Here is a 24,833-nt window from a genome sequence, read left to right as displayed (position 1 = left end):
TAATCAGTACTTGGTCACCAGGGCTGCGGGATAGGCTAGAAAGGCAATGGCAAATCATCGTATATTATTGCTATGTAGTTGCCAGTGAAAATTGACTGAAAGAAGACATGGGCAGCTTTTTGAAATTTCAGTTGATTCACAATATGGTACGTATATTAACTGGTGTATAATTTTATGCAGGTTTTCCCTTAATGGATAAATTGCTATAGGGGGGAAATGGAGTTTTGACCTATTTAATAGATCATATGCAAGAGACATTAATAAGAATTTCCAACTGATAGATGCTAAATTTTGTAACTATAACCATTTTTCTGAATTTGTATTTCTATTCAATTTATTCTTTATTGAAATTAGTTTTACTGAAATTAATATTGGTCATAAGTATTCATAAAAAATCATTAATATAATTGAAAAATCAATTGTAATGTAGTTAGTGATGAGTCAATACAAAATGCTTGCATATACCTCTGTTCCTCTTTTGACTGTATTTAAATTATTAAAAGAGACTGTTTTGAATAACAAAATTGTCTGTTACAGGTGCAAATACTGGCACTATGATGAAAACCTTCTCACCTCCAGCGTTATCATTGTCTTCCATAATGAAGGGTGGTCTACACTCATGCGGACAGTTCATAGTGTAATTAAAAGAACTCCAAGAAAATATCTGGCTGAAATTGTTTTAATTGATGATTTCAGCAATAAAGGTAAATGCATTTAACATTAGAAACCAAGGTTGGATATCACTATCTAGAAAATATGAGTAGCAGAAATACTGAGCTGATATCCAGCTCTTTCTGTTCCTATTTAGAATGTAACTTGAGGAATATTGGGCTCTTAATCTTAAAATGTCACAGAATGCTTGTCATTGTGACTGTATGAATTTGTGTTCTTTGTATTGCCCATAAATATCATTTAGATGAAATAAGTTCTTTATAAGTTCTAGGTCTTTATAAATATTTTATTATTCAATTATTTTGCACTGCATTATATGTTGCTACAATATGAACTTCTAAATAAGGTTTTAATTTGATAAATAATGAGATAATTAGGTATTTTCAATTTTGAGTTATATTGTGTGAATGAATTTAATTGAATTGGATAAGTTAATGGAATTGGTTAATGGTGGATCCAGTGGATATCCTAAATCAATAACCTTTTCAGGAAGAGTTAATAAGAATAGTCCTTGACTTAACAACCACAGTTGAGCCCAAAATTTGTTGCGAAGTGAAACAGTTGTTATTTATCAGTTTTGCCCATTTTATGATCTGTCTTGTCACAGTTATGTGAATTGCTGCAGTTCTTAAGTTAATATCACAATTGTTAAGTAAACATATTCCCCATTGACTTGGTCAGAAGGTTGCAAAAGGTGATCACATGACCTCAGCACACTATAACCATCATAAATATGAACCAGTTGCCAAGTGTGCAAATTTTGATCACGTGACAATGAGGATGCTGTAATGGTCATAAGTGACTTTTTTCAATGCCATTGTAACTTCAAACAGCCACTAAATGAATGATTGTAAATTGAGGACTACCTGTAGATAGCTGCATGTACAGTTAGACATATTTCATTAGATGTTTTTAAGATATAGTATGAAGAATTTGGGAAGATTATAGCAGTCAAACCATGTAGATGACTAATTAAATAATATCATACATATTTCAGATATTGCATTTTCTTGCTGAAATAGTGCCTATTGCAGTTGGGAGGATATGCTTATCTCCTTCAAAATCCCAATTCATAATTCCTTGCTACACTGAACAGTTAAGAGACTACACAGAATTATGAATGATCATTTTAATATAGTATTTTAAACATAGCATTCCAGTAAAAAAATAGTAATCAATGTAAATATTGCCTTGTATTTTTAATTATCATAAGAGACATAGAGTCATGAGAAAAAGTAAGTACATCCCATGTAAAGATCTGTTTTTCTTGTTTAACATATTTATTTAGCAAATTTATATTGCTGCCCATCTCATAAAAAGTGACTCTGGGGGCTTAAAAGCAAAATACCAACCATATCACAATATATAAAAAAAATCAGACATAAAGAACAACGAAAAAAAAGAAAACACAAAGGAATAAAACATAAAAACAGAATAGCTGGTGGGCAATCATAATTTAGCCTTATTCAAGCATATTGCAGGCTCACCAAGGGATCCCCGGGGTTGATGGAACAATCAGGTTTTCAAGGCTTTCTGGAAGGTGAACCTCATCACAAGGGAAATGATATGTTCTTTAGCTGAAATGGCGATCCTGGGTCCCACCAGATAGAACTCCTTTGCGCAGGACCTGGAGCATAGCTCTTCTGATGATGGGATGGATAGATGTATCCAAAATAATATCTCTCGAATAACCTAGCACCCAGAAGCAAACTGGCAATTAGTGCAGCTCATGAAAGAGATACACATAACTGCCCACACAGCCACATTCATTGCTAGCTGAAGCTTCAGATGCTCTTCAATGTCAGACAATGAAAGGCGAGATTTATACAATCTGAAGAGAAACCAGAGTATGAATCGATTAACTTTATTGATTAAAAATAGGGAAGAATCAGAATACTTTAAAATATGGAATTATTTTTATTCTTGTTTGCAAAAGAGATATAAATGATTAATTTTATAAATATGTATAAAAAACCTGATAGTAAGAATATGATTATAGTAATGAATTTGTACAGTGGTTTTGAAGACGACTAAGACAGCAGAAACTGTTGGAACAAGAAGAATAAAATGAACTGAAGAATTCAACACCGAGATGTCACAGGGGAGGGCTGATTGATGTTTTAAATGTTTGTTTGTTTAAAAAATAATAATAAAAACTTTATTTAAAAAAATGTCAGACAATGGTAGGCAGTTACAAGAAATACCTACTTGAAGTAGTTTCTGGGGAGGGGGAATACCAAGTATTAGAACCAAGGATATATTTGCGAGACCACCTTCTGCCACCAATAACCTCCCATCGGCCCCACAGAGGCCGACTGACGACCCCCAGGGGGAGGGCCTTCTCTGTGGGGGCACCCGCCCTCTAGAACGAGCTACCCCCAGGAATACGACTAATCCCGGACCTCCGGACCGTCCGTCGAGCTTTGAAGACCTTCCTATTCCAGCAAGCTGGGCTGGCTTGAAATTTTTAAAGGGTTTTAAGGGGTAATGGGTTTTAAATATTTCGGGAAGCCAATTGGATTTAATTCTGTTTTAAATTATTTTAAATTTTGTATTGTATGTATTTTAATCTGGCTGTGCACCGGTATACAAATTTAAAAATAATAATAATAATAATAATAATAATAATAATAACTTTTACATAGAAATAGCTTATCTGTTTATTATTTTGAATGTGGATGATTGCAAAGCCAGTTTTCATAGTGTCTTTACTCAAGTGCATCATTTTTATCTTTGAATTTAAAAATAACCTTTTGACAGATGGTTTGACATTATCTTTAAGCATCCTCTGGTACAATGAAGAATTTGTAGTTGATTCTCTGATGTAATTGCCCAGTTCATGATACAGCAGAGCAGCTCCAAAACAACATTTCCATCACCATGCTTTACAGTTTTATCAATTTATTCTAGTGGAATGCTGTCTTTGTTTTTCACCAATTGACATAATTCACCAGTTGTTTGGTGATCTTTTATTTTATTTATTTATTTATTTATTATATTTCTATACTGCCTTTCTCCCGTAGGACTCAAGGCGGTGTACAGTCAAGAAAAATATAGACACACAAACATCATAAAATTGCTAATTAAAATTATTACTTAGTTTGGTCAATTAAATAAAACCCAGAATTAGATAACATTTAAAAAATCATTCACATGTTTGTATGTTTAGCCCTGCCTGTTGGAACATCAGGGTCTTGAGGGCACGGCGGAAAGCACGGAGATCAGGGATATTCCGTATCTCTGGGGGCAGTTCATTCCAAAGGGTTGGAGCCCCCACAGAGAAGGCCCTCCCCCTGGGAGTCGCCAGTCGACATAATTTGATTGACGGTACCCTGAGTAGTCCCTCCCTGTGAGAACGAACTGGTCGGTGGGAGGCTATTGGTGGCAAAAGACGGTCTTGTAGGTACCCAGGTCCTAAGCCATGGAGCGCTTTAAAGGTGATAACTAACACCTTGAATCGCACCCGGAAGACCACCGGGAGCCAGTGCAGCTCGCGTAGGAGAGGTGTTACATGGGCGTAACGAGCTGCGCCCATAATCATCCGTGCGGCTACGTTCTGGACCAGTTGGAGCCTCCGGGTGCTTTTCAAGGGGAGCCCCATGTAGAGAGCATTACAGTAGTCCATACGGGAGGTAACTAGGGCATGAGTGACCGTGCGCAAGGCGTCCCGATCCAGAAAGGGACGCAACTGGCGGATCAGGCGAACCTGATAAAAGGCACCCCTGGCCACGGCCGTCAAATGATCTTCTAAAGATAACCGTGAATCCAGGAGGACACCCAAGTTGCGGGCCCTCTCTGTGGGGAGCAAGATCTCATCCCCTATTGTCAGTGATGGTACCAGCTGACTATACCGGGACGCCGGAAGCCACAGCCACTCGGTCTTGGAGGGGTTGAGTCTGAGCTTGTTTCTCCCCATCCAGATCCGCACGGCCTCCAGGCAATGGGACATCACAGCAAGGGCATCATTGGGGTGGTCTGGGGTGGAGATGTATAGCTGTGTGTCATCAGCATACTGATGAACACTCACCCCAAAACCACGGATGATCTCACCTAGCGGTTTTACATAAATGTTGAACAGAAGGGGTGAGAGGACTGACCCTTGCGGCACCCCACAAATAAGGTGCCTCGAGGTCGACCTCTGCCCCCCTGCCAACACAAACTGCGAACGGTCAGAGAGGAAGGAGGAGAACCACTGAAGCACGGTGCCCCCTATTCCTAACCCCTCCAGCCGGTGCAGTAAGATACCATGGTCGATGGGATCAAAAGCCGCTGAGAGATCTAATAGGACCAGGATAGAGGAGCAACCTCTGTCCCGAGCCCTCCAGAGATCATCCACCAATGCGACCAATGCCGTTTCCGTGCTGTATCGTGACCTGAAGCCGGACTGGAACGGATCCAGATAGACAACTTCATCCAGGTATCGGGGTAGTTGTCGTGCCACCACACTCTCAACAACCTTCGCAACAAAGCGAAGATTGGAGACTGGACGATAATTTGATAATATAGCCGGGTCCAGGGAAGGCTTCTTGAGGAGGGGCTTCACAACCGCCTCTTTCAAGGCAGCGGGAAAGACACCCTCACTCAGAGAAGCATTTATAATCCCCTGGAGCCAGCCTCGTGTAACCTCCCGGGAGGCCAGTACCAACCAGGAGGGACACGGGTCCAATAAACATGTGGCAGCGTTAAGCTTGCCCAGAATCCTGTCCACGTCCTCAGGAGCCACAGAGTCAAACTCTTCCCAGATAACGCTCTCAAGACCTGCCCCCGTCTCCTCCCCTAGATCTACCCAATCGGAGTCCAGGCCTTCCCGAATCTGAGCGACTTTATCATGCAGAAATTGTACAAAATCCTCAGCTCGACCCTTTAAGGGATCTTCCCGTACCCCCACCTGAAGTAGGGAGCGGGTCACCCTAAACAGCGCAGCTGGGCGGTTCTCTGCAGATGCAATAAGAGCGGAGAAGTAGCTAGACTTCGCCGCTCTTATCGCCACTAGGTAGGTCTTAATATAAGATCTCACCTGTGTTCGGTCAGATTCAGATCGGCTTGTCCTCCAATTGCTCTCCAGGCGTCTTTTCCGACGCTTCATCTCTCTCAGCTCCTCGGAAAACCAAGGAGCTAGACGAGATCGGCATCGGGTCAGAGGCCTCAAAGGCACGACGCGGTCCAAGGCCCCAGTAGCCGCCCTGTCCCAGGCGACCACCAGGTCCTCAGTCGAGTCGTGAGCCAGAGTCTCAGGAAATGGCCCAAGCTCCATCAGGAACCTTTCGGGGTCCATCAGGCACCTGGGACGGAACCATTTGGTTGGTTCCCTCTCCCTGCGGTGGGTGGAAGTGACTTGAAAGTCCATGTGAAGGAGAGAATGATCAGACCATGACAAGGGCTTGATGTCTATATCCCCTATTCTTAGATCATTCAGCCACTGATCAGAGACAAAAATCAAGTCCAGAGTGTGATTCCCCAAGTGGGTGGGGCCTTGAACTACCTGGGTCAGGTCCATGGCCGTCATGGAAGCCATGAACTCCCGAGCCGTCTCCGACATCTAACCAGCAGATGGCAGGTTAAAATCCCCCATAACAATAAGTCTGGGGGTTTCCACCGCCACCCCGGCTATAATGTCGAGCAGCTCAGGCAGGACCGCTGTTACGTGGCAGGGAGCCAGGTATGCAATCAGTAGGCCCATCTGAATCCCCCGACCCCACTTCACAAGGAGGGACTTACATCCAGCTATCTGAGGAACAGTGGCCTCCCTCGGGCAAAGACTTTCTCTAATTATTGCTGCCACTCCCCCACCTCTTCCTAGACTCATAGGCATCTATAATCTTCCTGAAGTTATTGGAGAGCTCGTTTGAGCAGGGCATGGTGACGACACAACTTCAGCAACAAACAACAAATGAAACTAAATGTCTGAGATTTTAAGTTCCTTCGGATCCTCTCTTAAGACTGTTCTAATCATTTACACTTCATCTGGTGCACTTGATTATAATTTTAGGCATTTGAGGTAGTGATAAATATGTTTACTTAAAGTGTACTTTTTCATCATGTAAGGTGTACTTACTTTTTCCACATGCAAATATTTAAGTGACACACATTATGTAAATAGTGCATTACATTTGTTATATCCCTTTATTAATATAATTGAAATAAGGATCAAATATCTATATCTTGAAAGATGTTGAAAGAATAAAAAATGTTAGACAGTGTCTTCTTAGTTTTTTACATGTCTATGTATTGAAGGTATTTTAAGGATCCTAGAATCTTTTGTTTTCAGGATCGGATGTACTAATAAATTGTAGGTACTAATATATACTCTTATCCCATCTTGATTGCTAATAAATGAAGCATTTTATTTTGTGAATTAAAGTCTTGATGATTTGAGAGGGGTGGTGTATGTCAGAGAGCAGCTATAGTATTTTATCACTCTTCTGCTGTCAATTGAGTCTATTTTACACTGGTAAGAAGCCTAATTAAAAAATGAAATCTAACACCATTGTTTTAAAATGGCATATATACATTTGGGACATGTCTAGAAAATTGGTTAGTGTTTCTTTTGCTTTTCTGTTGGTAAAAGATTTATAATATAAGGATATAATATATGCCCATGATATATCATAGGTTAATTTTTCAATGTTACAATGTTACATTTTCAATGTTGCCTTTCTGTTTTGGTCTGTGCTTGTGAAATAATCAAGAAATAATTCTTAAGTGAGCTTGCAGCTATACCAAATTTACATAATAAATTTGACATCCTTAACTTTTGGAGAATAATCAAGAAACAATTCTTAAATAAATGTACAGTTATCAGTAAATATATCTAAATTACACATTGAATCTGACATCCTTGATTTTTGGGGAATGTAGATATTTAGTCAAATATATGTTTGTTTTTAATATAGATATAATTTGTATTGTTAGCTCAACCTTAAATATTTATAACATACGTGGAAACCTCTTTTTATCATTTGATAGAACACTTAAAAGAAAGACTAGAGGATTATATTAAGCAGTGGAATGGCCTTGTAAAGATTTTTCGAAATGAAAGGAGAGAAGGTTTAATTCAAGCTAGAAGCATTGGAGCCCAGAAGGCTAAACTTGGAAAGGTAGATTACTGTTTGCTAAATAAAATCCTTCTTTCCATATAGTCTCTATTTTGCTCTTAACCGATATTAATCCACTTTATTATTGTAACCACAGTTCTTAATTGCAAAATTACATTTTAAAAAATAAACTCAACATGTATTTTTATAAGAAAATATAAACTAAATTGAAATCTCCTTTCCTCTTTGTTTTTTAAAGGTTTTAATTTATCTTGATGCCCACTGTGAGGTGGCACTAAACTGGTATGTGCCACTAATAGCTCCTATATCTAAAGACAGGTAATAATTTGCTTATTTCTATCCCTCAGGAATCCTTTCAACATTGTAATCTTGTAGTATCCCAGACAGATAATCATTTTTTTTTTTAAACGGGTAATTTTCTAACAAATTTTTTCAGCTGCCCAAATTCCATGTTTTCCCGAAAATAAGACATGTCTGGATAATAAGCCCAATTGGGCTTTTCAGCACATGCAATAAGCCATCCCCCGCAAAATAAGCCTCCCACCAACTACTTAAATGCATGCACAGCCGGTCCCGCCATTTCCTCTGGTTGCTTGCCGCGCAACCAAAATGAGTTGAGGAAGGCTGGGGGGAAAGGGGGGGACATGCCCTCCCCTCCCTGTTCTTCATGCCGGCTGAGCAGCCCAACACATCCCACCCCACCCCAATGGCAATGGCAGCCTGGCTGCTTCCCTTCCCCGCCGTCTCTTTATTGAGAGGGGTGGCAGGTGGGATGGGGGAGAAGCAAGACGTGGAGTGAGATATGGCTCCCCTTGTCGTCTCTTCTTTCCCCCCCCCTCACCGGATGTGGCAGGGCTCCTGCCCCTTGCTTAGCCACCCGCTCCCTTTAGCAATGCTAAGCGAGGAGCAGGAGTCCTGCCATGCCCGGCGAGGGGGGGAGAAGAGATGGCAAGGGGAGCCACATTTCGCTTCACGCATCTTGCTTCTCCCCTGCCCCATCTGCCACCCCTCTCGATAAAGAGACTGCAGGGAAGGGAAGCAGCCAGGCTGCCATTGCCATTGGGGTGGGGTGAGACACGTTGGGCCATGAGATGCATGTCTTACCTTTCAAGCTCTGTTGCTTTCCTCGCCGTTGTGTAAAAGAAAACTTCTCGCGAGTTCAAGAAGTTTGATTGAACTCGTGAGAAGAGATTTTTTTACAACGTGTTTCCCTGGACACAACGACGAGGAACGCGACGGAGCTGGAAAAGTAAGATGTGTGTTCCGCTTCCCATCCGTCCTACCTGCCACCCCCAAATTGCATTCCTAAAGGGAGCGGGTGGCTAAGCGAGGGGCAGGAGCCCTGTCATGCCCGGCGAGAGAGGGGAGAAGAGACGGCAAGGGTAGCCACGTCTCACTCCACGCGTCTCACTTTTCCCCCGCCCCACCTGCCACCCCTCTCGATAAAGAGACTGCGGGGAAGGGAAGCAGCTGTTGCCACTGGGGTGGGGTGGGTTGTGTTGGGCCACTCACCTGGCGTGAAGAACAGGGAGGGGAGTAGTGACGGGACATCCCGCCTCCTGCACCCCCAAAATAATAAGACACCCCCTCCCCTGATAATAAGGCCAAGCCCTTATTTAAGGGGGTCAAAAGAAAACAAGACCCTGTCTTATTTTCGGGGAAACACGGTAGAAGTTTGCAAGTTGGCTGATAAAACTATGCTTTCTCTACAAGACTAATTTAGGAAAAATACTTAACAATTTTTATCTAAAGTATACTTAGCACTGTAAATAGTTTAAAGTTCTGTTATTACCTAAAGACATTAATTGCATAATTGATTTCACTTGTAATGCAAACAGTTGACAAGTTAATATCCATATTTACACAAACGAAGGCTACATTGAAATGAAGAATAAAAATCTAAGAAAGTAGTCCTCAATGCGCAAAGCAGAATTGCATATGAATTGTCAGAAATAAAATATATTATTTAAATTGTTCCCTCTCTTTCCTTTTAAATAAGTAGTTTGGGTAATTACAGCAGATCACTAGTTTTTGTTTCACAGTGTTTAGAATTCATAAATGTATCTGTTAAAATAGTATATTTGTTAGCTTTAAATCAGGCCTAATGTTTTAAAAAAATGCATGACATGTTTAAAAATGTATTTGTTAAAATAATATATTTGCAAGCTTTATATTGTTTTTTTTAAAATCGATGACATGTTTAAGAAGCTGGCAAAACCACTTGACAGTCCCCCTGCCTCATGAAATCAAACAAGACAGAGGCGTTAAACAGCACAATACCACATAGTCCAGTAAAACGTGCAATTTACATCATTCCCTTTGACAATTAATTTTCATGAATCTATGCAGATAAAGATAAACATATTCTCAACATTAATTTGGATTAATTCTGTTAATTTATAATCTCTGTTCCTCAGTTTTGTTTTCTAGGAAAAGTAAGTGTATATCTGTGTACTGTATTTATTCAAACAATATTTGGGTAAGGCATTAAAGATAGTGGGTAATCTATTAGATTAGACAGCTTAACCTTGTCTCTTCCCCTTCCATAAATATTTCAGAACTACATGCACTGTGCCTCTAATAGATTACATAGATGGGAATGACTATTCTATTGAACCACAGCAAGGCGGGGATGAAGATGGCTTTGCCAGAGGGGCCTGGGACTGGAGCTTGCTATGGAAACGTATTCCATTAAGCCACAAGGAAAAGGCAAAAAGAAAATATAAAACTGAGCCATATCGGTAAAGAACATTGTTTTGTTCTATTGATCTTTGTTAATTCATGCTTACCTAAATTCTTTCATTTTTCCCCCTTTCTTTTCCATGAACCATGGTTCGTTTAAATGTGCCATATGCCTTCCTTCATCCTCACCATCATCATCCAAAATCCTGCAGAACCACATGTACTGTGCCGCTTATAGATGTCATAGATGGCAACACTTATAATATTGTACCCCAAGGGGGTGGTGATGAAGATGGGTTTGCTAGAGGAGCATGGGATTGGAGCATGCTCTGGAAGAGGGTTCCCCTGACCAAACGTGAGAAGGCAATGAGAAAGACAAAAACTGAGCCGTATCGGTAATCACTAAATGGCTTAAATGTTTTTCTTTTTCTTAAGGATGTACTGACCTATTAAATACTTGCATGATCTTCCATTCTTAAAAATAATGCTTTAAAATAAGCCCTATCTTTTTTCACTAACCTGTGATCAAGCATTTCTAATATAACTAAATTAACTTTTCCAACTTGTCTATAGTATGCTTTATTCAATTTTCTAAGCAACATGTAATACATAATTGATGCTTTAGGAATTGGTTAGAATGGATGTTGCAATTTGCACATCCTTCAGATTATTAATGTCTCCTATTTCAGTGCATGATTATTATTCTTGTTGACTAGAAAAGTAATGAAGCAGTTCAGGCATCAAAATGGGAAATAGCAAAGCATGTTGGTATCAGTGTAAGCTTGCTGCCCTTCTGACATCTTGGGCCTGTTTCCAGTGTATTGAATTGCCTTATATATTATTTTACTTTGCATTGTATATTCTAACACGTTTGAATGTCATTGAGATTAGTTTCAATTACTTAGTAGTTGTGGGATAAAAATATTCTGTTACGCTATGCTGAAAGAGAAATCATAACAGAAATTATGCTTGCAGCTATTGCCCAGTTTTTTATTCAGTGCTGGGCCTACCCCAAAAGAAAATAGAGAACATATCCAGGGCAAAGAGTTTTGACAAAGTTACTCCTGCAGAACAGCTGTGTGGCAGGAGAACACCTTGGACAGAGCTCTCTCAAGCTTGGTGTCAGGAGAAGAGTTGCCCAGATTAATTGAAGTATTATTAACACTGATGACAACAAATTGCATGATACATTTGCTGTAAATATTTTGATTTTGTTGATTTTTACAATTCCCTTTACTTTGTTTTTACAAATAAAATGGATGTTCAAAAAGAAAATATACCTACCTGGAAAGGAATAAGTTTATTCTAATTTCCTGTTTCCCTGTCCCCATATTAATAAGCCTATGGTTCTGCTTTGATTCAGTTATTCTTCACTAACAATGCAACCTGGTTTATTTTCTTTTCAAAGATTCTTTCCCTTTAGCTAAAGAAATTTGTTTTTTATCATTTCCTGCAGTTTTTAAAAATGGATGCATTGTTTTTATTTTACTTTGTGATTTATTAAGTTTGATATATTTCATTGAAATTATGAAGCTTTGATAAATGAATTAAACATTTTTGCTTTCAAATCCCACAACTGTTTTTCAGTAGTTTATAGCAGAAACTTCAATAGCATTCCAGTCACTTGGCCCACTAAGAGCTTTTTTTAACCTTTACATGTTTTAATCTATTCTGAATTGATACAACTATTGGCGCATGGTGAATAATGCCTCCTTATGTAAAAAAATAAAGCAAACTGTAATACCTTTTTCCTTTTAAGCTTGGAAAAGGAACTGTTCCATTCTAGCATTTTCCCTATGTGTTATTGTTTAAAATTCTTTGAAAGAAAGAATTAAACATTTAATCTGTTTCAGTATTCCTAAATTCTAATTATCTTATTGTGACTTCAGAATCAATGCTTTATAATTTCTGTATATCTAAATTATTCCCTGTTTCTTTAATAAAATAACAATTTATGACATGCTACATGCAGACTCTTTTCGTTTATTTTCTAGATCGCCTGCCATGGCTGGTGGATTATTTGCCATTGAACGTGATTTCTTTTTTGAGTTAGGCCTCTATGATCCGGGTCTACAAATCTGGGGTGGTGAAAACTTTGAAATATCCTACAAGGTAAACAATCATTTCAGAATGATACCAAGATTTTGGTAACAAAAAACCAGTATTGATATAATATCTTCGAACTCTCTAGCCACACCTGGGTTTTATTTCAGTTAAATCTTGCTAATAAAGTCAGAAATTGTATTTCTTTAGTGTGCTAAAATTTAATATAGCAACTTGGAACCTAATGAACATTTTACTATGGTCTGAAAAAATAATATGGTTCAGACTTACATTGCATTTTTTGGTTTTAATGTAAGACTACAAAATGAAATGAATCTCTAAAATAACTTGCAGACATGACTTCATAATTTGGAAAAAATCCAGTTCTTATAGTCTTGACTATTTTATTAATATTGAACATTACTTATATATTTTTTCTTCCAGATAAAATGTAACTGCTCATTTGATTTAATTAGGGAAGACATATTTCTTTGGTCATATTGGTAGTAATGCTGAGAGTGCAGTTCAGTTAAATGCTTTCTATATAGTGTTGATTTGGTAAAATCTCCTTGTATGTATATTCAGATTTGGCAATGTGGAGGAAAGCTACTGTTTGTGCCTTGTTCTCGTGTTGGGCACATATATCGTCTCCAGGGATGGCAAGGGAATCCACCTCCAGCTTACGTTGGATCATCTCCTACGTTAAAGGTAATGCTTATGTCCCTAAAATGTTATTAATATAAATCTGCTACATCATTTCATGTTAATAATTGAATTAAATTAAAGCTGTATAGGTTCACGCCAGATTTATTTACTTATTTAACGTATGACATACAATGTCAGGGAAATCTACACATGCTAGAGACACAAAGCAGTCCGGACAGTCTAAACTGCTAGTTCATTCTGTTTGGCACTTGCACATCTATCTTTGGTGCACTGCGGGGTGGCTTTACACCAGTTAGCTAGCGATGATCTGTCCCCGTCCACACACACACACAAACACAGCCAGCCGAGGGTTAAGGAAGCACTTGGCACACACCCAGGTCTTTATCTCCAACTTGGCAGCGATATACACACCGTCTGCCAAGTGCATTTATTTCCACAGAAACAGAAAGATAATATACTCAGCGTACAAGAGTCCAACAGAATTAATATTCCTCTCAGCAGTTTCGGACGATGCTTTAGTGACTATCCAAGGTTTATTTTTGTTCGTTACAGGGATCACTGGCCACCACCCTCTATTATATAGTCTCTGGGGTGTGGTCCAGTGACTCAGTTCTAATCCCTAGCACGCCTCCTGAGCTGCTGCAATCGTTTATCACGCCTTCGGAGGCATGCATCCAGGAATGACGTCTCTCCCTCACTCTCATCCGAGACACCTGTCTCCCGGCTAATCTCCTCTCCCTTGGCCGGCTCCTGAGACAGTGCCAGAGGGGAGGGGCCTGGAGAGGGAGGCCTGGCTGACTCCTCTTCCTCATGCTCGGAGCTTTCTTCCTCCGATGGGATAGGCTCAGAGGGCGGGGCCACAACAAGCGGTACCTGGGTTGATAGCTCTTCCAGGCTCCTCCTGTGGTCTTGCCTTACCTCATCTCGGATCACAATGCCTCGCAGCCGGCCAGGTCCAGCGCTGACTTCCACTGTCTGCACACATGAACTCAGCTAGGTTTTTCTCACCAAAGTGATATCATTTATCTACTTGCATGCCTTAGAATTGCTGGGTGGGCAGGAGTTAGGGTTCAAGTGATGGGAGCTCATTCCATCTCACAGAGCCAGGCCCGAGCCACCAGAGTGCAGACTACGCGCTGCATCCCCTCCACACCAGAAATGAATAGGAATGCAGAAATTCCTATTTGGCTATTCAGATATATTGCTAAACAGATCTAGATTGAACAGACAACTTCTGACTTTATTGGAGTAAAATAAAATAAAATTAAAGCTAATTTTAATCCTACAATTGGACAATTTTGCACATCCTTATAATTGTTTTCTAATTATCTATCCCTATTTAGTTAATAGATGAGCATTCAGTGATCCTAGACAACTTTTTTGCATTCTCTGGAAATCCATCTAAATTGTACTGCTGATACTTGACAGTTAAGTTTTAAATACAGCCTTTAAACTGTAAAACTTCTCCATCCCTAGTTTTATTAAATAAAAATACATAAAAAGTTTTCTATGTAATTGTTTATTAATTATTCTGTAAATTTATAATAGGACAATATTCTTCAGTCCCAACTTTCATATTGTTGCAGGAGATGTGACAGAGATTAAACCTTCTTCATACTAGTCTTAAATTCATAGAGTGAACTACTTAAATCAATTTTGATCCACTGAAGATGCAAATTGACATCATTGTGTGAAATATTCCCTTCATTCATAATATCTTTTCTTGAATAAGAGATTGGAATAAAATTAGTCAAGTAAGATACAGATAGTTCTTGATATGTGACCACAATTTAGCCCAAAATTCCTGTTGCTAAGTGAGACATTTGTTAAGTGAACTTTGTTCCATTTTACAACTTTTCTTGCCACAGTTGTTAAGTGAATCACTGCAGGCATTAAGTTAGTAACACTGTTAAGAGAATCTAGCTCCCCTATTGACTTTACTTGTCAGAATGTCACAAAAGTTGATCACATACCCTGGGGATGCTGCAATGGTTATAAGTGTAAAAAATGGCCATAAATCATTTTTATCAGTGCTGTTGTAATTTTGAATGAACAAGTCATTAAATGAACTGTTGTAAGTCAAGGACCATCTGTAGTTGCTTTCCCTTTTTTTATATGTATTCATTAATTTTGTGTTTTACAGAACTATGTCCGTGTTGTCGAGGTCTGGTGGGATGAATTCAAAGATTATTTCTATGCTAGTCGTCCTGAAACAAAAGCACTAGCTTATGGTGATATATCAGACCTGAAAAAATTTCGTGAAGATCACAAATGCAAAAGCTTTAAATGGTTTATGGAAGAAATAGCCTATGATATAACTTCTCATTATCCTCTGCCACCTAGAAATGTGGAGTGGGGAGAGGTAACTACTCTTTCATCTAAGTCAGTATTTTAATACTCTCCTGAGCTAATACTAGCCTTGTCTATCTAAGAATGTATATTGGATGAGGAGGATATACCCTGTTTCCCCTAAAATAAGACATCCCGATAATAAGTCCAATCTGCCTTTTGAACATATGTGCTAAAATAAGCCCTCCCCAAAAATAAGCCCTCCCTGAAAATAAGCCCTCCCCGAAAATATTTAAATGCATGCGCAGCCGGTCCTCCGTATTTCCTCTGGTTAGGGTTAGGGAGACAGAGCTGAAAATCAGGTAAGACAGCAAGAGGAGCCCCATTTTGCTCCACACGCCCCAAAATAATAAGACATCCCTGAAAATAAGGCCAAGCACTTATTTCAGGGTTCAAAAAAATATAAGACAGGGTCTTATTTTCGGGAAAACACGGTAGGAATCTTGTAAGAAATAGGTGTTTTATATGTAGAAAACTAACTACAGTATTTAAACTGTTGGAACCATATTAGATCACATATTAAACCATATTAAATTAAATTCAGCTCTTCTGAACAAAACTAGTTTGTCAGAAAACTGTTTTTTTCAGGTAGGAGTTGCCAACCAACTAGAGATATATGTGCCATTATTGTTGCCTGAGCTGAAACTGAAAATTTAGATTTTTTTGTAAATCGTTGCAAAAAGTAGCAGATATTGATATATTACCATCAGATTTTAGGGATTATGGTCTGGAAGAGAATCAAAATGTATTAGTTGTATGAACAGAAAATTGCTTCCCAGCAAAACGAAAACACATTTTTAAACTAATTGTTATGGATAGAATAAGAATTATTTTTGTTATAGGCAAAGAACAGGGAGTTTATTTCAAATAAGTAATCTGTAGGCAAGATGTTAATGATGTGATATCATCCTATGAAGTAAAGCAAAAATGTAATTTCCCTGAATCATTTTCAGTAACTATTGCTTTTATTTAATTCTCTATACTTGGCAGATGTCAGTGGCCAGTTATTTGAATCAGTGAATGGCAAAATGGTCTTGGCAATAACTGCAAGCTTTATTTTAAAATCTTCCAGATTTTTGTCTTGTTTTTTCCGATTTTCTTAAGAAACAGTATTTTGCTGTTTGTCTCAATCTTTATCAATCTCATAAATGAGCATCATTATGAATAAACCACTTCTTTACTTACCCTTTCCTTTGCCATCTAAATTCAATTTCATAAAGACAATATTTATTATAACTCCCATTGGCTTATTTATTACAAAATACCGAATACAAAACTCTCCTCTGGAAAAAACACAAGGGCCATTCTCATGCAGCAGATATTTTCAATATATTTCATTAGACTTGGTTGATTATTGTGGTTGCTGCTGTGAGATAATCTTTAATATATAATATAGTTTGTGGAAATGGTGGAGAATATTAGGACAGATTCATTTATGTATGTCATTTATTGGGAAACCATGTTTTAGACAGTCAGTGGAATTTATAAAGGGAGGGTTCTCTGTGCTGATAATTGAGAGTTGAAAACAAGATTAGGCACAAATTCTCTTCCTTGTTTTTCATTTTAGTGCTCCATAATCCAGGGCTAAGGAACTTGTGGCCTCTAGAGGTTGGTGTACTACAGTTCATCAGCTTTTACTATGCTCCACAAAAAAAAAGTTTTGGCTATAGTTCACCAATATCTGGAGAACCTTATGTTCCTCATATCTGAAGCTGCTTTGAGAGTGAACACAACATGCATTAATTATAAGGAGATTTACAGGGTTTACTTTGAATCTTTTGTTATTTGATATTCTATTTACCTTTATATATGCATGGGTTATATTAAGCTGTTTTGTTGTGCTTTACAAATAATAGTTTTCCATCTTATTTCTATTTATTATTAATTTGCTATATTGTAACAGTAGTGCAAATCATAAATGTATTTCAGATTAGAGGTTTTGAAACAGCATACTGCATAGATAGTATGGGTCATACCAATGGAGGCTTTGTGGAACTTGGTCCATGCCATAGAATGGGAGGAAATCAAGTAAGTAGAGTCAGATAATAGTTTCAGTTGTGAGCCAAAATATTAAATAAATTGCTTATGATTTTTAGATTGGAAGCTGCTCTCCTTTCCAATCCAAGAGACATTTTTGTGATATAAACACCATATCACAAATTTATTTTCTTATTTGTGTGTGTGCGTGTGTATGTATCGTAAGAGTTATTACTGTCCCATATTCCTTTCCCCAATAAATACTACATATATTGTAATCTCTTTTATTGAGTTATTTGAAATAGTTTCTTTCTTTAAAAAAATTGCTTTGAATGTAATGTATACAAGGAAACTGTTTATATGTAAAGAGATTTGGGTTGTAATTCTGCTTCGGTTTATATGATTTTGAAAAATAAACTAAAGCAGCCAAAGTGCACAAATTTTACCTTAACTACCTTAACTTTCATGACATGTAAACAGGAATAATATTCTCTCTATATATTTGAGTGCACTTAAGACTTAACAGTTTAGTTTCTAGGTACCCTTCCCTTATTTTAGTCTTTCAAATAAACTTTTGTTCTGAAATTTTGCAGAAGTCCCAGAACCTTCTGCAGGAAATTGTTTGTTTGAACTAATTTATATATATAAAAGCGAAAATCACTCATGCCATAATCGCGACATCTCCAGAACCGTAAAGCCTACAAACTTGAAATTTGCCACGTATGTTCCTCTTGGCTTCTAGGTACTCACTAAGAAAGGATTTTTCGAAAGGACCATCAGAGCATTAGTATTTCCTATATTATTATTAACACTTCTGATGCCAAGGAGTTCTACTCCCCCTCCCCACCTCAAAAGAAATCTGTTCCAAATGCAAAACACAAGCAGAGGACAGGAGCTTCGCTTTCAGTTTTACTTTCACAGCAGCAAGCAGCTTTACTACAGAACAGTTGAGCTAAACCACACCCAACCTCCTTCCTATCTCCTTCTTGCGCACACAGCAAATACTGTTTGAGTTTCCAAACATCCCTAAACTCTCTCACACACTGACAGGTTGCTAGCCAAATGAATACCAATGGATGCTGTGGGCTGGGACATTCTACTCCCCCTCCCCCTCTGTTCCAACTGCCAGTTGCATTATATTAACACACTCTGATGCTACGGAGTTACACATTCTACATTGTTTCGGCCTGTGTCAATTTATCAATCCCAAACACATATGCGTATCCAAGTTATTTCAATTATGTGCATCAAATTATAGATTGTAAATATTGCAATTGTGCTTGTTTCATACAATCTTAATATACTTGATATGTGTGGTATAGTAGTTAAGTTTCTTAGCTAGGAATAGATAGATACACTTTCAAATCTATCCTCAAATGGTAATATTTAGCATATAGCTTTCTAATTTTTTGTCATAATTATTTATTTTTGCCAATATATATTTAAGAATGCCTCTTTAGTTATATTTATAGGCCAATTTCAGTCTTACTTGTATGCATCAATATGTTTTATATGTTAACATTTTTCAGTTATTAGAACAAAATATGCATTGTTTTTAATATTCATTTTTAGCTCTTCAGAATTAATGAAGCTAACCAACTCATGCAGTATGACCAATGCTTAATTAAGGGACCTGATGGATCAAAAGTTATGATTACACATTGCAATTTAAATGAACACAAGGAGTGGCAGTACTTCAAGGTATCTGAATAGTGCTGAAAGTTCCATTAGGATAATGATAATTAATTCTGTTTATGAATTTTAGATAGATTTAAATCATAGCATAAAACAGGTTGAGCTAGACATGAAATATTATCTTCGGATGAATAGGTTCATTTATGTAACTGCCTTTGTCCATCATATAAATTATTAGTGGCTATGAACAAAATTTAATGAATTTATCCACAACATAGTATAGTCCTAACATATATGTATGAATGTATGTATTATTTTGTGACCTAAAAGGCAAGGTGGACGGGTAAAGCTTCCATTATACAATACAATGCAAAATTATAATAATGAAATAATGCAATTAGCAATTAAGCAGTAAAAGTAATAATATAACATTCATAGGATGCTGGTACCAGTGATTACATTTAACTCTCCAAAGGGATTGGAAAGTCTTGTAGGTTGGGATATTCCTCATTTCCAGGGCAAGCTACTCCAGAGGAAAGAAACTGTGACAGAGGATGCCCAAATTGCTATGTGTATTGGTAAATGGGGTCTTTTAAGCAGGGGCTTCCTAATTGTTTGTGTGGGGGAGCAAAAACCCTGTTTTCATACCATCCCTGGGCTGAGCTGCCTATACTGTCAAGGCTGTAAATAATCTTCATCTTCTAGAACTTCAGATTTATCACTTACTCAGTAGCCTACCCAAAAAGAAAGGTTAAACATAGAAAGTTGTTTAATTCTGATGTACCAGATTTGGCCTCTTGAGTGGGCAAACTAGTGCCTCATTAAGGACCTCTGGCATCTCCTCTCAAAAAGGTATTGACGACAGCCCAGAATCAACTCATAGTTCTTTCCTTCACAGCAAGAGGGAAGGAGTTCAGTCTGAGAGTGGTAGAGTCACGAATACAGAGGACTTTGTGTACTCCTGGGAGTGAGAATTGAGAAGGGAAAGTTGATCTCACAGAGTTGAATCAGTATGTGGTGGGATGGATTGTGTGGATGAATAAAGTGGGCAGGATTGCTTTGTTAGTGTTTACTGCATTGTTTCTCTTGTTATGCATGTTTATTTATTGTTGTGTATCTAGGATTAGGAAGAGGAGCAATTATTAATTAAAAATAGTCCTCAATTTACAACTGTTTGAAGTTCTAATGAACTTCCCCGGTATTATTTGCAACATGTAAAATATATCTCTCTCTCACACACACGCACACACACACACACACACGTACACACATATTGTGGTTATGTTTTGGGCACTTGACAGCCAACTGACATTAAACTGTTTGTAATGTCCCACACAGTGTTGGGTTCTAACCAGTGTTACCACCGGTTCGCTTCGCGCACTCGCTTTACCATTATAAAATTGAGTTTTATGTTTCCACCCTTCAGACCTGGTCCAAAAGGAGATTGTGATAGATGGTATAAAGTCATTTGAGGACCAGGAGGGTCACACTATTCCTAACCAAATCTTACAACAGACAACTTTTACTTAGTTGCTTACATACCTAACCCCCAAAGCTTTAGTCACATAATTTTATTTTCTTGCTCAAAAAGGAATATTTTTATTGGGTCTGTTTTTTCTTTTGTGTATATATTGCTAATACAATTGATTTGAATTCCTTTGTATAATGAGGTTGCTCCAACAAATAGTTCCTAACCTATATTCCTACTCTGCTGTTAAGAAGTTAAAGAAAAACTAAATTTGATTTGTTGTTTTTAATTAAAAACTAATAGCATATTGCTTTTGCTTTTCAGAATCTTCATAGATTTACTCACATCTCATCAGGGAAATGCTTGGACCGTTCAGAGGTTCTACATCAAGTATTTATTTCAGATTGTGACTCAAATAAAGCAACACAAAAATGGGAAATGAACAATATCCTAAGTGTGTAGACAAAATAGCTGCATCTACCTACTGACAAATATAATTTGTATAGAACTGAAAATAACCTGAAAACTGCTGCAACTGTTAACTTGTATAGCTGGGAGCCTGGAATGTCCTGATCTGGATGAAGGACTTAGATGAACTGTGATAGATTTATCATCTGCAGTTAATGTTTACAAAAACTGCTCTTACCTTAAACGTCAATAGATGTTTACATCTCTTTGCTTTCTTTTAGGACGTTGTTTTAAGATGCTCTGGCTTATCATTTAAAGTGCTTTGACTTGTTTCACTGAAACAAAGTTAGAAGCACAAGCTTGGATCCAAAGTAGTAGAAGGTTGTTTCTACATGGGTAAGAGGTCATTTCCTTTTCCTCTTATGGTGACAACCCTATCCTAGAGCCCTCTTTAAGGACCTTCTGTAAACTTTCTGAATGGTGTAAAGGGCTGAAAATCAGCAACTTCCCAGGTGTGATTAAGTGCCTTTCACTTGGGCACAAGCAAAAGAATTGGATCCAAGTATTTGTTGTCTTCTTTGGGATTACACTCAGGGGTTTGCAGGCAGTTTGTTTTTTTAATTCCAACATTCACACTTGAAAAAAAACTTGGTATATAATATGGGGATTATTGACTTGTTATATATTGTTTTGTTTTTACATTTTACTAAGCACTGCCACAGGTTTATAGCCAAGGTGGCCTTTTTTCACAGTCATGCTGCTTTTTTGAAAAAAGAATCTTCAGTATATTTAGTGCCTCCTTAATTTTTCCTCCTTAACTAACCAGAGAAATTCATTACAGCATAAATATATTGAAGTCTCTCTTTTCTTATTAGAAACGGAAAATTTGCAATGCCCCCATTATGTTTAAATAATGTTCTAATTTTACTAGTATACTCTTTATTCCTAATTAGTACATTAAATAATTTGTGCATAAAGCATACCAGTAATGTGATATGAATATCCAAAATAGTAATGTTAAAATATCTTGAACATTTTGAATGATTAAATTGGTGTAAAAGGTAGCACTTAAATCTATGAACCATTTGTGTGAAATAGATTGAAATAGATTAAGTCTTCTCTAATTTGATGCCTCAAGGGGAATTTGTTGCAGATACAAGCACTAATTTCCCTGCTATATTATCCCTTACATAACAAAATATGTTAGAAATGAAAAATTTCTACATCTGCCTAATATGGAATAATTCAGTTATCTAGTTCAGTTTATAAATTTGAATCCAATTTCTTAACAATTTCTAAATTATTTTGCAGGCAGTATTTGGGAAGAAATCTATCCATGTATAGTAGAATTGGAGAGTGGGTTTTTGTTTCTTTGGTACATAATTTGAGAACTTCATTCTTCTAAATAAATAGTTTAATTAAGAGATGTTTTGAATAATTAGGTTTTCCCATAGCATGAAGACAAAATCAAACATATAAAATTAAATATATACAGCACATTAGCATTGTGCTATGACTCTGTTTCAGTTTCAGAAATGTATTTGAGAGAATTCAGTGATACAAACATAATAGCTGTCTTCATTTTTTATGTATTTCTTTTCCTGAGAACATGAGAGCTGTAGAGGGAAGCTGTGCAATCTAAAACTGCCTTAGAATTGCATGTAGGTTCTATAATCACACTCCTGTACTTCCTGAATCACTTTTTCCAAACTATTTTGGAAGCACTGCTCAGCCCTAACTAATTAAAAAAAGAATACTTAAAAAAAAGTTTGGTTAAGAAAATACATTTTTGATGAGAATGAAAAAATATCCAAATTAAATATTCAGTCTTAAAGAGTGATTTCAATAATTACATTGTGGGTCTGGTGTGAAGTGCTGCACACCAGTATTCTACAGAAATACTTAATGCATAGAATCAATGAATTCAGATTCATTTTAAAATTAGATGGTTTTTAAATGTTTTTATTTTGAATTACAAAAATGAGCGGCGTGGTAGCTTAATGGTGAAGACGCTTGTCTCCCACTCGGAAGGTTGAAAGTTCAATCCTAGGTGGCAGCAGATGTTTCCTAGAGTGCAAAAAAAAAAGAATATCTACTACAAACTCAGTAGCATCAGTAAGGGGATCCAACCAGTAAATGCACAGCTCTGTCCAGTTGCCCCGACCCTAACCCGAATTAAAGGATTACAGGGTCATAAATAGGGAGTTTATTGAATTACAAAAATAATTTCAGTAATAGAAATCTGTGGCACTGATTTTATCTACCTAAAAGAGAGTGATGGAGATTCTTTATTTAAAAGGATAATTGCTGACCTTAAGACCAGATACATATAATCTAATTTCAACTATCTGTTTTTTGGGTATCAAAAAGTGTTAATAACTTAGAAGTAAAAGTGGAAGAAGATGGGGAAAGGGTGATAAAATTTCTGGGCACATTTAATATTTCCTTGAATGAAATTTCATTTTTAAATATATATTAATCATATTACTATGCATAAGTGAAAGAGATTGCACGTTGTGCAAGTGTGTATGTGCTAAATGGGTATGTGTGCAATCCATTTAAAATGAAACTGTATGTGAGAATGGATCTGTATTTTTAAAAGTAAATCTTATAACATAAGCCGTTACTCCTAATGACTTTTCATACTGTAACCTGCTTTTTAAGAAGTAGATCCCATATTCTTGCTCTGTAAGTTGATCACTATGCATTTTTACTTATTTTATAAATTTGATTTATGCAGATTTTGATACACTGTATGTTTCTGTAAAGATTGTATAAATCTAAAAAAGTTTTACAAGAAATAATCTCGGGATTTTTCTGTATATCTTCTGGGCTGCTTGTTTTTTAGATGAAGAAATAAATTTTAACTTGTGGGTTTATAATACGTTTGCACCAATAATTGATCATGTTCATAATTAATCAAAATATTTTGTCAAAGTATATATATTTAATGCATACATGAAAGAAGAATTTATGGATGGATGGATGGATTGTTGTGCTGCCTCATCGTAGTGGGTGGGTTTTGTTTCCGGGATGAGATGAACAAACAATAACAGGAGTGTGTGCCAGAAATTTATATTTCCAACAGGGTTACCCAACTCATGAAGATCATCCTAGCTGCCGAGTTAAAGCAAGTTGACACTTAATCTTGGCCATAAGCAGTATAGGAAGTTAGAAGTGATTATCAATTCATACTACACAGGAGAAGGCAGTATCAACCACTCTGTATTTTTACCAAGAAAACTACATAATGTCAGAGATATATGAAGTGGAAAATGAGTTTACGGTTAGAAATAAAACATTATGCCTTAGAAATTTGGCTGAGTCAATCCAGGTGGAGGTGATGGCTTACTTCAGTGGTCAACCCAGGTCCATCTAATGCAAAATCTGAATAATTCAGATTTCAACTGAGGCAAATTTGGAACAACATTCTAGGCAAATACGGTGTTTCAGGGACCCTTCTGCTTCTCTTTTGCATGTGGGACGCGCAGCATCCTGTCCTTTGCATTGTATACCTATGCTGCCTATCTTCAAAGCACCTTGTTTCCCCATAGTTTGAATTTACAGCAGATGCACCCTATATTTTTACCCTCACCATCCTGCATTCAGTTCTCATGCCTTTCTACCACCACTGCCATTTTCCTTGTTATTTCCGTCCTGGAATGCCTTTGGTAAAATATCCAGCTCTGAACCAACAAAGCACATAAGCTTTGATCTATGCAGAAGCATACGCAATCCATACATGCAATAATGTGTTTATTTCTAAGACAATATTAAAGTACTCATGTTTTCCTGAAAATAAGATCTGGTCTTATATTTTTTGGGGTTCCAAAATAAGCATTAGGGTTTATTTTCAGGGAAACATGATTTCAGGTTGA

At 37.3% G+C, this 24,833-nt stretch overlaps 1 protein-coding gene across 3 annotated transcripts in view; it reads left to right on the top strand.

The window, feature by feature from the left end:
* The window catches only part of GALNT7 (polypeptide N-acetylgalactosaminyltransferase 7), a 60,412-nt gene extending 36,575 nt beyond the window's left edge, over positions 1–23,837 (top strand). Inside the window, exons 3-13 of one of the 3 annotated variants that reach the window (XM_087874856.1) lie at positions 538–704; positions 7,639–7,769; positions 7,966–8,045; positions 10,286–10,468; positions 10,622–10,804; positions 12,404–12,521; positions 13,038–13,160; positions 15,262–15,480; positions 17,397–17,495; positions 19,017–19,145; positions 20,872–23,756. In XM_087874856.1, coding sequence (XP_087730982.1) covers positions 538–704; positions 7,639–7,769; positions 7,966–8,045; positions 10,286–10,468; positions 10,622–10,804; positions 12,404–12,521; positions 13,038–13,160; positions 15,262–15,480; positions 17,397–17,495; positions 19,017–19,145; positions 20,872–21,009 — 1,570 coding nt within the window. In that variant the 3' untranslated portion in view covers positions 21,010–23,756. Of the gene's footprint in view, positions 1–537; positions 705–7,638; positions 7,770–7,965; positions 8,046–10,285; positions 10,469–10,621; positions 10,805–12,403; positions 12,522–13,037; positions 13,161–15,261; positions 15,481–17,396; positions 17,496–19,016; positions 19,146–20,871 lie in introns of all 3 variants that reach the window. The other 2 variants (XM_034401341.3, XM_034401342.3) reach the window with 2 other exon arrangements.
* The last annotated feature ends 996 nt before the right edge of the window (positions 23,838–24,833 follow it).

The sequence above is a fragment of the Pantherophis guttatus genome, chromosome 8, assembly GCF_059756535.1.
Source record: "Pantherophis guttatus breed Tessera chromosome 8, ASM5975653v1, whole genome shotgun sequence".
In the NCBI taxonomy this organism is placed as follows: Eukaryota; Metazoa; Chordata; class Lepidosauria; order Squamata; family Colubridae; genus Pantherophis; species Pantherophis guttatus.
This window is presented reverse-complemented; position numbering and strand designations above follow the sequence as displayed.